Below are 16,631 nucleotides of genomic sequence, written 5' to 3'. Positions count from 1 at the left end.
ATCTTTTCTGCCTAAAGTTCCCTCAACGTTCCACCTCAATGAGTCAGTGGTGTTGGCAGTATTTTTCAGATCGCCAGGATGCCCAGTAGAACAAGCGCTACACGCATTAGAAGTACTACAAGACTTCTACAAAGTCTTTCCGACAGACTTCTCAACTTTTTGTGACATTTTGTCCCTCCGGTCTAGGGAAAGGGCTTTCCAAGTCTCCATTGCCAAGTAGATTTCATCCTGCATTTCATTCTGTCATCAACAGACTGGCAGGCCTCTCGTGGGCAGACCCAGGGTGCATTCCACCAGAGCGGTGGCCGGCAATACAGCATTCTTGTCAGGGGTTCTCCTGCTTGACATCTGCAGGACAGTGACCTGGAGTTCTGTTCACACTTTCACAAGCTTTTACTGCATCGACAGGGATGCTGAGGGTGAGTCCAAGGCTGGCCAGGCAGTTCTACGGAACCTATTTTTCCATAGATCAGTGTCTCCTGTGGTAAATTTGCTACAAGGAGCTTGCCTCCTCCCAATATTGTATTGGTAGTGCTTTGTAATCTATTCACAGCATGTGAATCTATGAAAGATCCAGGGCTGGAGAAGGAATAAGTTACTTACTTGTAACACATGTTCTCCAGCATTTGTTTCTTTTATAGATTCGCATGCAACCTTCCCTCCTACCCCCCAGCCCCTCTCAAGCTTTTCTAACTGTTTGGTTCATACTGACCACTTAACATGCGCTTGCCAAAATCTGAAGATGGCCACCAGGGGTGGAGCTAAGGGAGCATCTGCTATTGGATTGGGGCAGTATGACCCAAAATCACTTTAATAGAGCACTAAAGTGAGTGAGGTTTTCAGTTTAAAAATAAACTGCTCTATGTTACTGAAGATTCCCAGCTTGACGATGGGGAATATTTACAGCATGTGAATCTATGAAAGATACCAATGCTGGAGAACTTATTCCATCCTCAAGCTCATAATACCGAGTGAATAGAGGAGATGCGAGGCTTACCATGTTTTTCCTAACTAACCATGCTCTGTGTATGTAAGTGGACATGGTGAGGATTACCAAGTCGCTGTTAATGGATGAGGCGTTGCAAGGAAACATTTCTTATTTTACAACAAAGCTTTAACAGACTTATAGACCCTTTGTGGTATCACTAACGCTTGGGCGAAATCCCCCCACAACCTATTGTCCTCAGCTTAGTCTCTGGTAATAACATGGGAGAGGAATTCTTCCACAATAATCAACCCTTATTCAGTATGTAATGTATAACTGTTCAAGTGCTTAGAAGAAGCTTGAGGACTAAGACTAAGCACAAAAAAGGGAGAAGGATTAATCTGCAAGCTCTATAAAGGATAGTGGGATATGGTTGTAGGCAGTGTGGCACATTTGGGGTAGACCTGTGGGATCAAGTCTTAATCGCCTTCAAAGACGGAAGGAGCGAAAAAAAATCTTTCAATAAGCTTATCTGCTTCACATATGAATAATGCAGAAAATAATTCACGCTTGTGAAAAAGTTATATTTGCAAGATATACATCAATGCCATGCTGAATGTGGTTAAAATGAAAAAACAGTCTACAATACTTAAAAATGAAAGGTTATGTCATTAGACAAACTTCAACAACAAAACAAAAAAAAAACAAAAAAAGATCACAATTTAAACTACTTGATTTACAAGTAAGCTTTCTTGCTTTAATTCAATAACCAGAGGCAATGTGTGATCATGACCAATCTGGCGATTCATGTCATGCAATTTGAAACAGTGATGCTTATAATATAAGGAGCAGAAATATAAAATATGCAAAACAGACATTTCATTTCGCATCACATATTGAGAAGATAAGCCATATAACATTTGCCACACGTAGTACCTCTGAGCCAATGAGCTACTGGTGCTGTTCATCGAGCGTGTACCTGAAATAAGAGAATTTTAAATATGTAAGTTTCACTATACTGATATACACAAGAGAATACAATGTCAGAACAGATGTGGCTCATGAACATCTGAATCTTTTTAATCACATTTCAAACTGCCTTTAATTCTGCAATCCTATTATAGAGTACGGGTAGCCATGTGGCAATGGTGCGCAGTTGCTTCAATATCACCATCTGTAAATGTGACTGCACTGGCCCGGTAATTCTGGTATGAGTGATTTTCAGATCTGCTGCAGAAACTCAGGAGCTTTCTAAATGTTAGGTCATGTTCGGACCAGCACAAAACATACCACTCTCTGCTACCCCCTAATGATGTTGGCATGGCGCATCTACTGTGAACCATTCAATGAAAAAGTCACCACCATCATAAAAGTTAATTTCGGATTGTTACATCCATAAAACCAAAAAGTCATGTACATCAGTGATGAGCGTGTTGCCTTTCAATAATTCAAAGCATTACACAAGTGACGTTTTGAGATAGTGGGCAATCAGTTGTTGGGAAAGAGGGACGATCATCCCAGGACCCCCAGTGGTTTGGATGAAACAGACGTCCAGGGGAGGTTACAGGGAGCAGGAGGGTGTCGCTAGGGGCCATATTGTGGGGAGGATACAATAACATAGCTAAAACGAGGGTAGGGAGCTTTGGTTGGGCGCCAATGTGTCTGGAATTGAGCTGCAGTTTGTTAGAAGCGATGGCCTCAAAGTATCCGCTTCGTCCATGTCTGCAGTAGTGCAGTACTACCATGTGCACATCAGGTTAGAGACAGAGCCTGTATCAGTTGTAGCTTCACGCTTCATGACGTGAAAGGAGGAGCCCATGTGGAAGAAGATGGATAGACAGGGCCAACGGCCTGGCATCTCTATTTGGAGCAGGTAGCCTATGCATAGTGTCTAACCAACAAGTTATTCACATTTGTATATTATGTAACTTAAGTCACTGATGACGCTGTGCGCCTTCATAAAGTGTTGCAAGTACTGATTTTGGTAGAAGGTTCTGTGGCAGCAGCGTCCTTAGCTGGTGCATTTCTATTTTGGTGGAAATAAAACTTTGTTTTCCTTGCAAGAGGTGTGCTATGCCTTTTTCCCTTGTGAATTGTATTGTTTCTGGTGTGAGCGTTGAGGGGCTACTCTAAACAGTGCCAGTGAATATAAGTGAAAGTCTGCAAGAAGTATAAGAAGAATATGCGCCTATCTTAAAGGACACTCATCACTATCAAACCAATCCTTCCTGTTCAGTCTCATTGTTCACACAGAGCCATTTGTTTTTCTGTGGATCCATTCTGAAGACATTTAAAAGAGGATTCCTTGGGAATAGATAAGTGAAACTCACCCTTTGCTGAAAATACGCTATAGCCAGGTTATTTTTACAAGGGATGATGACCTCCTTGAGTCCAGTCAGGTCAAGTTGTATCACTGCAATTAGGTGTTGAACATAGGATAGAAAGTGTGGTATTACCGAAGATAATTAACTCAGTGAGGACTTTTATGCACCTATCAGCATTATCTAAACGCATTACCTATTGTCAGTGTTGGACAAGAATCTCAATAAATTAGATGCATTCAGCAGAAAGGCATGCATGAATAAGCCAGGCTCATGTTGTGGACAGTGCAGCACAGTACTAACATCTTCGGGTCACACAATTCCATACCAGACTGAGATCCTGTGCCACACGATTCACAAGATCATCCTGACTGAAGTCAGCCTTGCATTACCTTAAAATAAAGCAGCAGTCCTTACCATGGCACAATATGATAGTGTGCCAGGCAAGCATCTCTCTACGCATCTAGGATGTCAACTATCAGCCAAACTAATAGAGCAATATCTGACCGTCCCTATCTTTCAGACAAGGTAATAGTAAAGTGCCAGCAGTTGGATGTAAAGAAAGGGTTCCAAAGTTGGTTCAATTATGCTCAGAGGAAGGCCAACCTCAATAGCTAAATCTCCTTAAAAAGTGTCTTGCATCTTTTGGGAGAAAGGAGATCCTTTCCGCTCCAAGTTAAGGGAATGCAGCCTTTCACCATTTTCCCTGCCAGAGACACCACACCTTGAATGTAGAGTTAAGCCACTTCTAGGAAATGGTACCATTAGCCCACTGGTAAGAAGCCATCTGCTGTAATTGTCAGAAAAGTGAGAAAAGACTGCAATGTGTCAATGATTCCTAAATGTAATAGGACAGCATCATTTACAGTGTCTTCAACTTTCTGGTTAATCCTCTTTTACTTGGAACATTTAGAGTATATTCTTTTGTTTACAGCAAAATGTGTCCGACTTTGCAGAAAACAATCAGTGGTTCAGAACTCTTATTTTCATGGTAGACAAGAAAGGCTTAACAGGGACTATCAAATAGTAGCAGACCTCTTTGGAAAAACAGAGAAGTAGTTTGAGATGATCACTTTGGCTAACTAACTTATTAAACAACGGGGAGTGATCATGCTTTCTGCAATGTATGGACTGCTTGCTTCTACATGAATGTCCTTCCCTCTCACAGGAAATAACCCTGGTATTCGATTATAGTCTTCCATTAACCAATAAAGACACTTCCCTTGGACCATAAATCTGCGATAAAAGTATTTTACAAGGGCAAGAAGTTCATGCTAGATGTGAACTTTAGTTGGAAATGACACACCATTTGTTCATCTATGGGCATACATATACATTTCGAAAATGACACTGTACTATAAATTGCTGCATCTGTCTTGACAATGCTTTTCAATGCGATCCTCTTTTTGAAATATCAACAGCAGAAAATGTTGACAAATGCAGAGTTTATGGTTTATATGCTGTACGACAAAAAAATGAAAATCAAGTTCAAATTTGGAAAAGATCGTCTAGATAGCTTATACCTTTAGAATGGACATAAAGTTAGTGTTAACCGAAAGAATTGAGAGAAAATCCATTTTCATGTTGTGGATTGTCGGGTATTAGATTCTTGCATCCTGGAGGGATTACATTCATTGAGGTAAAAAATGCACCACCAATCACAATAAGAAAAGGGCTTTAAAATGTGAATGATTAAAAAGGCACTGCACTTCAATTCTTCAATCAAAAAAAGCATCAAACAGCAACCCTGATGTATGCATGCAAGCAATAACGTGAGGCAAATGAGCACAGAATTTTAAAATAAAATAGGTGGGCAGCATATGCATTTTGATGCCATTTCAGATAATCAGAAATGACAATATCACACATTAAGTGTACATTGGAGAACAATGAGAGGAAACACGCAATCATGTAACCTACACTAAACAACATCCAGTGTTTTCCAGTAGTTAACAGATTCACCACCACTTTCAGCACACCATCAATTTCCGAGATTGGAGGTGAAGTACATACAGCTGGAAGAAACTCCTACACTTTAACTCTAAAAATAAGAGGAGATACCACATACCCAGTGTGTCAGAAATCTGCAGAATTGCTACTGAGTCTAAAGGACTCCCAAAATATGGACTAACTATGCAATACCAGCACTTGTTATCTGGCAGAAAATCCATCAGACCGAGAAGTGGTAACTGTATCCGTGTTTGGGGATAATTAAACTCATAATGAGGTTAAATGACTTCAATAATAAATAGTACTATTGTTGACGCATATACTTAGGACCACTAAGGCACATTGTCAAAAGGGGGGAAAAGCAAATTTATAGCATATGAATTATACTTGCACAGCTGAAACTGGAAAATATTTTATCAATTTAACTGGCCACAACATTACATTTCTAAAATGCCATTTTGGCTAAATGGGTGTCCACAACAGCACCTTCAAGAACCCCAAATAGGGCAAAAAGAGATCCTCTCTGTTGAAAAGTCTTTGTGAAACAACTATACATGCCGAAAAAGTAGGGTACAACCGGGTGAATAGTTGTAATATAATACAAACCTACAAAGTTTGTCTGAAAAATGAAGGCAGTGGGCGACTCACCAAATACCCTTTTAACCAAAAGTTCTGATGTGTTGTTTGTTCTAGGTTGAAGATTTCTACAATTTATATACAACTTGTATGTGTGAAATGCATGTACATGGGAAATATTTCTAATCTGCCTTAAAGCAAAATGCATGCATTGTGATCAATTTAACAAATGGTAGGGGTTGCAAACTTCTAGCTATGCATAAAAAGTCACCTGCCCTCTCAGTTCCCCACATATAAATAACACGCAATTTTTTACTCACTAGCCAATGCCTGGTGGCAAGTGCAGAGGTCTGCAAATGGTTCCAAACCGATTTGTTAACCATTTTCAAAAAAGCCCTAGCTGATAATTAGCCGAAGCAAGTTCTCAGAAAATTTGCATAAAAGATTTTGAATTGGTACGCCACTGTTCAGTTACAAGAAAGCTAAGACCATGAACGGACAAGCTTGATCAAAATCAACACACACATACATTCTACATCAATCACGTTTAAAAAAGTATGATCTATGAAGCATGCAATGTGAGGATTAGTCAGAAACTGACACTTACTATGAAAAGTTGCCAAGTCAATGAGCAAAACTACAGATGATATTGTTGCATGTAAATCATGTACTTACTATCCGACTCCTCATCACTGGAAGAAGAGCCAAAAGAATAGACATTTTTAGACTTAGGAACCAGTGGTGGGATGTTGAAGGAGAAGGATATTCGCCTCTTTGGTCGAGTCCGTCCCTGGGCTGAGAAGCAGGTTAATAGCAGACATTAGAGCATGCGTGCATTAGCAGTAAAGAAAAATGGCAAGCAAAGGCATATTAAACTAACAGCAGCTGGCCTGAGCACAATTAAGCAAACAGAAATGTAGACATCATCTATGTAGTCTTAAGGACTCAAAACTTCAATCTTTTAAGAGCTCTTATAATATTAACTGTTCACCGTGCTCGGGGGGGGGGGGGCAGCATTAGAGCTTTAAACTTAAAACAAGTATAATAAAATGAATGAAAAATGTCATGCCCTTCTTCAAGTGTAAGCACTAGCAAGCTTCATGAACATCTGCTGGTCCCAATGGGTTGCATTTCTCATGTTCTAAAGTTCCCTAAAATATGCCAGACTGAAGTATTCTACATAGGATACTTTCACGAGAAAGCAAGCCCATTTTGTGTGAGTGTTTACTCTTCTGACAAAGAACCTCTCTTAAATATGGTGACTGTGCCAAAGTCAGTATAGCTGAAAGTAGAACTTCCGGAGTAATCAAAATAGTAGACAAATTCCTGACCAATTCAAAAAGATGGTAAACTCAATAAATGTCCCCAATGCTTACAATTCTAAGAAGGGTGCATACTTATTTGTGGAATTCTATTTCCGCAAACTATCTGGCTTGATATTTTAGAGCTTTATCTTCTCGACACACACATAACTGCAATCAATAGTTAGAATTATAAATCGACCATTATCACAATTTCTATTCTATGCCAAAACTGAGTGTGGCAAGATTAAGTTTCACTGAAGACAACTAATAAACTAGTATGTGAAAAGAAACCCTGTTTCCAAAGGACTGAGCAGAAAGCAGCAAGCAAATTCTGGCAACAGGAATACTAGCTACAGTATTGTATGTGAACTTTCCAAACATGCTTTTCTTTCTTAAAGATTAAGAACACTTGGTGCTGCACAGCCATATAATAACAGACACTTTAGTTTGAGAGCTTAGTTAAAATGTTTGAGGCCAAAAATAGCATGACAAACTTGACAAGCAAACGGCAAGCATGCCCCCTTCCACATCTCTACAGCATGCAATTTCTGCCCATTTGTGCACATCCTGATTCACATCAGGCACCCCCATTTCCTTAAATCCAAAACACAGCATTAGAACACCGAAATATAGCAGTGAGGTAGCAAGCACTTGCTATACTGAGAGGCACTGCCACAGCTTGATTTAATTCAGAGTAACCAATAATATTTGCTATCAAGGATATGTATCTGTAAGGCCCATGAATGTTGCCTTGCACTTTACACATAGAAGGTGGCTATTTTATTCAAGTTGATGACAATTGGCAAACTAAGTACATTACTAGATCTACCATGCAAAGTCAACTGAACCTCAGGCAATTGCATGCATCCGGGTGTTGTCAATTACCCTCTGAAAGGTGAGCTATGTTTCTTAGGTGGGGTGTGCAGGGGGGGGGGGGCACGGGACATCAACATAGGTAAGGCTTACTTAAAGAAAATGTGTCTGCTTCATTCCAAGGAGTGCAAACCGCGATGCCTGCTCCCTTGTGTAGAGGTAAGCCTTGAACATGGCGCACAGGCTTTTCATTTTATAATTTGTTCCATCAGAAGCCATTAAGGATTTAATTAACTGTCTAATGATTTGCTTTTGGAATAGTACAGGGATTCCATCATAGATCTCCGTCCAGGCAATTAGAATGCAGTGTTTAATCTATAGTCCTCCTTCTAAACATTCTCAATTGAACAGCACCCTGGAAAGCAGCACAGAAACAATTATCTTCACCTGTGTCCAGACAGGAGGATGGGCAGTTCAATTCCCCAAACTAAAACTGAAATAACACACAAAATGTGTGCCGTTTGTTGTCACTACTTACATGCTCATTATATGAACATTGAACGTTACTTTATTTTGCTAATTATTCCCACAGCAAAAATATGTTTTTTGTTGAACGATATCTGCATCAAGGGATAACTATTCGCCTTGGGCAAGAACTTGATGGGTCATTATCGCACGATAATGACACCTGTATTAGTCTATCCAGGACCAATTCTGCACAGCAGCAAGAAGAAAGGGGAACATAATTGCGTTTTAAAAACACTTTTTATAATAAAGTGACATTGTGTTTTCCCATTAAATAGCAAACATTTAGCATTCATTGAAGAAAACCTATTAAAGTACTCATCAATTCTGACATAAACTAACTAGGAGCAGACTTATTTAAACACGTAATGCTCCCACACAAGGGGTTTATGCTATTAGCATCCCAGCATGCTTAACGGATGTGACAAAGAGACTGGACAGCTTGGTTGCCTGAACAAAAATCGAGTCTTTATTGACTTGAAGGGAAAATAAAGTAGAACAATTCAAGTCCTATTCAGTTGTCTTTCCAGACTTAACGCAGTCTCGTGCAGACGGTTTCTGTTGAGGTTCAATATATACGGATGGGTCCGCTGCCTTCTGGAGCTAGTCTTCATAAGCCCACTGGTGTTCCGAGGTTCTTTCCTCCAAGTTCGATCTGTTCTGCAACAGGGCGGAGGAAAACGTGTTAGTCCTTCTTTGATGTTGGCCTTATATGGAGGATGGGGTCTAGTTAACCAGTCAGGAACTAGTATGGTTTGAAGGCTAGAAACCCCTCCCAAGCCCCGCCCCCTTATTCCTGAAATGAAGGTGTCCATAATGCCGCTCCATGAACCCTTCCATGCGGGAGGCGATCGCCCGCTTCGGCTGGCTTGGAGAATCAGGCCGTGTCTTCCCCCGACAGGAAACGCAGGTTAGTCGCGAGTATCTGGGACACCGGAACCGCGACCACTGGCGTACCCCTTTCCTGGTTGCCAGGCAGCAAGAGATGTTCAGCCGCAATGGCGTACCAGCTTTCCGCGTGTCCTGCCCCCTCTGTGGAGATGTAACCACCGAAGTCGGGGCTGAGCACCTCCTCCGTAGGTGTATGCTCCGGAACGGCTTCAGCTCCACACACCGGGGTCTTGATGTCGGCCAAGTGTGCACTGCGGCCCCAGCATTCTCCCAGGTTGATACCACAGTCTCTTCCTCCGTTGGTCGGGTCATGCGGGCCCGTCCGTCACCATTTCTCCGTGCCCGTATCGCTTACACCGGGGTACAAATAGTTTTTTTAAGTTGAGAAACTGTGTGGTTGCTGTTTCTCAACTAATAAAATGTATGCAAAACAAGATGACTGCTGTGGTTAAGGCAGAAGGGAACTGTAGTCTCTTCCCTCTTACCATGGCAACCATTGCCGCTGCGGGAAAGCGCCAGAGCACTTATTGCAGCTCCAGGAAAGTCAGACTGGGTTTAGGGTGGATGGAAGAGATGGAATTTCGGTGCGGCGGGGGAAAGACATGCAATCCCACTTACCAGTTACCCGGCAGTTGAGCTCCCCAACCTCGACAGCAGGAAGGGAGGGTCAGGGATCGGTAAATGTAAGTCATGGTTCTTCTTTTTGTTGTTTGCCCACCCTCAAAGCAAGGAGTGTTCTGAGTGTGAAAGTAGCTTGGTTTATTTGCTATGGCACAGATGGTATGGTTTCCATGGGGGGGGGGGGTGGAATAGAATATTCGTAGAGAGCATTGATCCAGCAATCAAAGATAATTAAACTTTGCAGTGTTGACTTATACGAGTGCAGCATTAATATTGATATGTCTTTATTTTGTTCCTTGGTTACAGTGTTGTTGACAGTCTGGGGATGCAAGCCTTTTGGATGTATTTGGGAAAGCTTTACTATGAATTGTATTTCATTACTAAACCATGTTTCATTAAATTTTAGTATTTTATAGAATTGTCAACTTTTTACTGAAATGCAATTATCAACATTAACGTGCTCATGTGTGGGATGCCTAAATGATGATATTTATGCAGGTATATATTTTTTGTGTATATGATTATTAGCATTTATATCAAAACTAACATTTCCTTGATGATGGAGGATGATAATCTGTAGTAATTTTTGAAATACTGTTGCCTCATACAAAAGAGAAGACCATTTCTATGCAGGCCTGGCCTTCCAATATGCCAGTCCCCCACAGTACAGTGATAGTGCTATGTGTGTGAGCATTTTCAAGCCTAATTTAACTTCATCAGACATAGAACTAACTGACAAGCAGCCAAAATACTGTTTCAATTTCAATTAATCCATCGCAAGGATGGTGAGGTAGCTACCTCTAACTGAATTCCCACGGCAATCCAGACATAAACTTTTCCATGAACAGGAAAGCTTAGGTGTTGTCAATGTTGGAATTACACGCAGGTCTGTTTTCCTAGTTATTTATTGTGGTTGTTGGCAACAGACATCGCTGCCAAAGATTTGCTTTGGTTAATAAAACAAACTGCAGAAGAAAATATGTAAGGAGGATTGCTGTAGCACACACTTGCATTGCTATCCTTCCTTTATTTTGGTGGTGTTGCCAAGCGAGAGCAATATCCAATAAGCCACAGACGTGTCTAAAGAAAGGAGTAATGAAGAATCCAAAATATGATTTTGACATAGAGCAGCACTTGAATCAGTATTAGAAATGTGTGAACAAATTGATTTTGAGGGGAAAAAATAGAAAGCTGAAAAAAGTGATGGACCGACTCAAAGCATGGGTGTCATTTTAGGGGTCGCAGGAGTGACCCCTGTGGCTGCTGCGACTCCTGGAGACTCCCTTGCGACCCCAAATTTAAATAAAATAAGAATACATGTTTTTTAAACAGAAGCTCCTGTGGGCCCCTGCAGCCCCCGTGGTGGGCATCAGAGTGAAGGCTGGGCCAGGGCCTCACTAGGGCCATCTTTTTTTTTTTAGTTTTCATGAGAGATTGGGCTTGTGCAATACGCATAAAGCTCATCTCCCATGAAAAAGAAAAAGAAATATTCTCCAGCTCTGGCATGGATTCACATGCTCATGAATATTGCCCGTTGTCAGACTGGGAATCCTCGGTAAAAGAAAAAAACTTTCTCTTTCACTTTAGAACTGCATTTCTCCTTTAAACCAATCACTGTCCTGTGGGTCATACTGCCCAGACATGATAATGACAGTCCTCTCCCTAAGCCCCGCCTCTGGCAGCCATCTTCAGGTTTGGTAAGCACGTAAAGTGGCAGTATGACCAAGAAGAGCCGCAGAGGGAGGGTTCGCATGGGAATCCATGCAAGACCCATGCTGGAGAACAATAGTTACAGGTAAGTAACTTAAACTTTCTCCAGCATGGGGTCTAGCATGGATTCACATGCTCATTAATAATGAATACATAACAGTAAAACATTACACAAGCACGGGAGGTGGCAAGGCTCAACAGAAACAATTCTTACCTCTGGAACAAACTCACCTGAAGCGAACAGGTTGCATTGCACTACTTGGCCGACTTTGGATTCCTCCCTATTGACGCAGTAGAATTTAGTGCAACTTGGATGAAGGCGACGCTGCTAGGCTGAGAAGGCGCGGGTGTCAAATCTGACAATGAGTGTGTTGATGACTTGTAGCAGGAAAGGGAACGAAGAAAACTCATACAGAAACATCTCTTCCCGCAAGAAGGAGAATGCGTCCCCCAGGCTCCTCGGCTAGTGGAAGCTGCTGGCAAAATTCTGACATTTGGAGTTAGCTGCCATCGCAAACCGATCGATCAGGGGTCTGCCCCATTTGACGAACAGGTGACCCCGCCTGATCCTGACGAATCTCCCACTCGTGGTAGGAGCACAGTTCCCTGCTGAGGGAGTCTGCAATGGTGTTCTTGACTTCTGCCAGGTGAAGAGGGACGAGGCACATCCTCTGTCTGATGGCCCAGTGCCACAAGTCCTGTGCTTCCTTTGAGAGCGCCGGGGATCGAGTGCCCCCTTGCTTCCTGATGCAGAACATGGTGATGGTGCTTTCCGTGAAGATCCTCACTACCTTGCCTTTCAGAGATGGTAGGAACGACTTGAGGGCCCAGAACACAGCCTGTAGCTCCAGGATGTTGATATGCAGTTCTTTCTCCTCTGGCAGCCACAGGCCTCAGCATTCAGATGCCCGGTGTGCGCACCCCAACCTTCCAGGGGGGCGTCCGTGGTGACTATATCTTGGTATGGGGGTTTTCTAAATCCTGTGCCTTGGGAGATGCTGGAACGAAAGCCCACCACTCTACCGCCTGTCGGAACTCTTCGTTGAGGGATCTTGTCCGTGAAGCTTCTGGAAACCTGTATCCAATGGGCGTCCAGGAATTCCTGTAGGGGTCGCATCTGCAACCTGCAGAGACGAACGAGGTAAATGCAGGATGACATCATGCCCAGTAACGACTTGATGGCCCGCACTGTGGCTGTCTTCGTCAACAACAGCCTCTCCTCTGATGGCAACGCCAGGCAAGACACTGTGTAAGTCTGGCACCTCGGAACAACATGATCTGCGTTGGCATTAAGCAGGACTTTGGATAGTTAACGGAGAAGCCCAGATCCGTCAATAGTCGGACAGTCGTCTGTGTGTTCGTCAGCCAGCTCCCGCGAGCGGTCGCATATCAGCCAGTCGGCCAGGTACGGGTATATGTGTATGCCCTGTAAACGTAAATACGCTGCCACTGGTGCCAGGCATTTTGTGAATACTCTTGGGGACGGACTTAAAGCTGAAAAGTAGGGCCTTAAACTGGTAGTGCTGGCCCAGCACAACGAAACGTAGGAATTTCTGATGTTTCTTGTGAATGGGGACATGGAAATAGGCGTCCTCCAGGTCCAATACACGTAGGAAAGCTCCTTTCGTCAGTGTGCCGAGCATGTGTTGCAACGTGACCATCCTGAATTTTTGGGACTTTAAGAAGGGTCCACGATGGGTCTCCAGTCTCCCATCTTCTTTCTGACTAGAAAGTCTGGAATAGACTACAGAGTCCCAGAGCCGCTAGGGGAATTAGCACTATCACCCCTTTCCACAGCATGGCTCATACCTCTTCCAGAAGCTGCAGGATCTGCTGCTCCTGATGGGGAACCGACGGAATGCCAGGACACCTGCGTTGGAACTCCAAGGTGTGGCCATGGGCAAGAGCATCCAGCACCCATCTGTCGGTGGTGATCTTTCTCCACTCGCTGACGAACATCGTCAGCCGGCCTCCCACTGGGGTGTACAAGTGGGGGCCCAACGTTTTGGTCGGTTCAGGCCTGCTTGGGCACCAGCTTCCTGCCCTGCGGGGGATGGCGACACTGTCCTCTGCAACCGTAGGCCTGTGAGCGGCATCTGTAGGGTTCTTGCGTAGAGGATCAGGAAGGCTGTCTGTAGGACATGGAGAACCCTTTTGATGACCTGCTCGATTTTCAGACGAGCGGTGCTGCTGGAGAGTGCAGAGGGAATGGGCCGTCTCTGTATCCATCTTGATGGCCTTGTGGGACTCGTCGACCGCCTTTCCTAACAGATTTTCCCTGTCGATGGGCATGTCCAGCACCTATGCTTGGACCAACTGACTGAAGTTAGTGGCCTGCATACATCCCTGCCATCGAAGGCAGACACTGTTCCCCATTTGCCAGAACCCTGTGTCGGCGATGTCCAATGCCACCGTGATCGTGTGGTCCGATGCCACTTCCCCTTCAAGAAAAAACGGGTGAGGGCTTCCATCTACTTAACATCGAGGAGGATCTCCAGGATCAGTCCTAGATTCGGGACGCTGCGGTGTAAATCCCCTTATTCCCCATGGCAGCCATCCTTTCCCCTCACTGTACGGGGGGACCGAAGACGAGGACGGGTTAGCCAACCGTTTCCTATACCACTGAGTCCGGCAACGGTTACGACCTCAAGCACTTGGGTGTGGAGTCCGGCACCCTATACTTCGTTTCCATCCTATCCCGCTTGGCTGGAGCTGTGCAAGGGTTCTACCTGAGGGCCAGGTCCTCTTCACAAACATCATCCAGAAAAGGCACCACCATGATAGTCTTTGTCTTGGCCTCTCGCCTTTGATACAAGAAGCCCTCCTTCTTGGTCTCCTCGGGCGCCAGCTGGAACAGCTCAGAAGTCCTGGCAACCATGGAGTGGAACGAACCCATCTCATCCGGTGGGGAAACCCTGTGTGGGGCATCCAAATGTGGCGACTCACCGTCCACTGCAACCATATCCTCATCATCCATCGCTGTGCCCATATCCGTTCCCGTACCTGTGTCGGGGTCTGCTGGGGGAGTTGGGGCCCGACTTGGTGGAGGAAGTTGATATGGGGGCGTCAGATGACGATGACTCTTCTTCGGCAGAGGCTGATCAAGGACCTGGGGGACCACAGGTACCAGAGTCGTGGGCATCCTCGTCTGGATCTCTGACACCAAGGTGTGGAGAGTAAACAGAATATCCAAGGAAATGTCCTTCGGCTGAGAGGACAAAACAGGAAAGCTAGGCCCTGCGCCGTCGTCGTCTTTGTGGAGCGTATGCATGGACTCCTGATCTTCGTCGCTCATACCTCCATAGCTTGGGCGACGACCTGGGAGGGCTGTTTAGGGGCCCCCTCGCCTCCCATTTTTTCCTCCCTCAGGGTCGTGAACTGGGGACTGGGTCGGTATCTTCACCCTTTCCGGCGTGCCTGCAGACTTTGGCAAGGTCTCTGGGGTGGTGTTGCACTGCGGGCGTAAGGACACTTTCTGCACTGTGGGAGCCAACCTCGTAGGATCAGTGCCCGTATCTGCTGCGGTAGTTGTAGCCATCAACGGGGTCACCAACGAGGTGTTCGCCTGTGCCGGTTGAGCCTGCTTGGGCTGCGCAGCCTTCTCCTCGGTCCTTGGCTTCTCTGATTTCTCCTTTAGTTTAGCCGGGGTAGATTACTTCCTCTTTGAAGAGGAGCTTGATGGTAAGCTGGCAATGGAGGCGTAAGGTGAAGCTTATCCCGCCCCATCACCTTTGGGACCTGCTTCCTATCTTGGGCCCCCACGGATGAGGCGCCCTCAAAGGACTTGGAAGACAGCTCCTCGGACTGGCCGGTCCAGGACAATGCATGACCCTGTGTCGGCACGGGTCAGAGGTCTTGTTGGTGTCAAGCCATGCTGCCAGCATACTGTTCCTGTTTTTCGTTGTCTACCTAAAAAAAACCTAGGCATCTCTCACACTCCTTATAGTCTGGGTGTAGGCAGTATAGACACTGTAATGGTGAAAAAAAGTCCTAATCGGAGATTGAGCTAGATTTGGCCGATATCACAAACGTACTCCATAAGACGCTAATTATGAAGTAAATCAATGCGCTGCGCAACCGCTACTTTTCAAAACAATCCAACAAATCATTTTGCCTGCATCATCCAGCAACGCATCTCTATTCTCACAGGATATCTACAATTTAATTACCAATTATTTTAGGACAAAATCCTCAATGAAAGGACAGCTCAACCAGAATTTATTAAATTAATATTCTCAAAGTTGAAAATGAGCCTTCGGAAATCATATAATGGGCATTGGCACACAATATAAATGCTTATAACTATTGTTCTGTACATAGCAAAACTTTCAAGGGAATTTTAGCAAATACATTCTGTTCCTAATTTAATCTACTAGTACTCAATGATCTTTAGATCATGGTCAGAACTTAAATGGGCATTATTTCAAATAATAAGGTTAGTGATTTTTTTATAGGCATCCAGACACACTATATATAACCAAAACGTTAATAAAAAAATGTTTTAGTTAGGGGTAGAAAAGCCATTCTGTTCAGCTCGCAATATAACTTTAATCCCTCCCTATCATTAACATCAATGTAAAATTAATATAGATTGCTTCAGCAATAACATTACTCTTGTTACATAGCATATACCCAATTACATGAATGCAACCTGCAATGGTACTATCCAGGATCTAACAAGAGTAGAAGTCCATCATTCATGTTGCTTATTACTTAACTATTCATATCTAAAAGGTGCAGGACACATGTTTCTAGTGCTTCTTGTCACTCAACACTCCAAGTCAGATTTTCCCAAAATGCATATAATGGTGAGCTTTAAAGGTCATTTTATTTGAGTGCATTGCATATTTTTGCATAACTGTAGGCCAATGTTCTACTGAAGTAGACGTACAGATATGAATGTTGCATGCAGAGGCAAAACAGCTCTGGTTAATTCCTGATTAACTGAATGCACATTACACTAAATGTTTGTGATGTTTACCAAATAGTGCATCA

The 16,631-nt window shown here is 43.8% G+C and overlaps 1 protein-coding gene across 10 annotated transcripts in view; it reads right to left on the bottom strand.

Moving 5' to 3' along the window:
* AKAP13 (A-kinase anchoring protein 13) overlaps positions 1–16,631 on the bottom strand; it is a 1,883,770-nt gene that overhangs the window by 532,795 nt on the left and 1,334,344 nt on the right. For 9 of the 10 annotated variants that reach the window (XM_069624282.1, XM_069624281.1, XM_069624277.1 and 6 more), the window contains 2 exons: positions 6,448–6,567; positions 1,862–1,904 (listed from right to left, as the gene is read on the bottom strand). In XM_069624282.1, coding sequence (XP_069480383.1) covers positions 1,862–1,904; positions 6,448–6,567 — 163 coding nt within the window. The remainder of the gene's footprint in view (positions 1–1,861; positions 1,905–6,447; positions 6,568–16,631) is intronic. The other variant, XM_069624280.1, reaches the window with a different exon arrangement.

This window comes from Ambystoma mexicanum, chromosome 11 (assembly GCF_040938575.1).
Source record: "Ambystoma mexicanum isolate Mex_15411 chromosome 11, UKY_AmexF1_1, whole genome shotgun sequence".
Taxonomy (NCBI): Eukaryota; Metazoa; Chordata; class Amphibia; order Caudata; family Ambystomatidae; genus Ambystoma; species Ambystoma mexicanum.
Note: the sequence above shows the minus strand (reverse complement) of the source record. Positions and strands in the feature narration are given on the sequence as shown.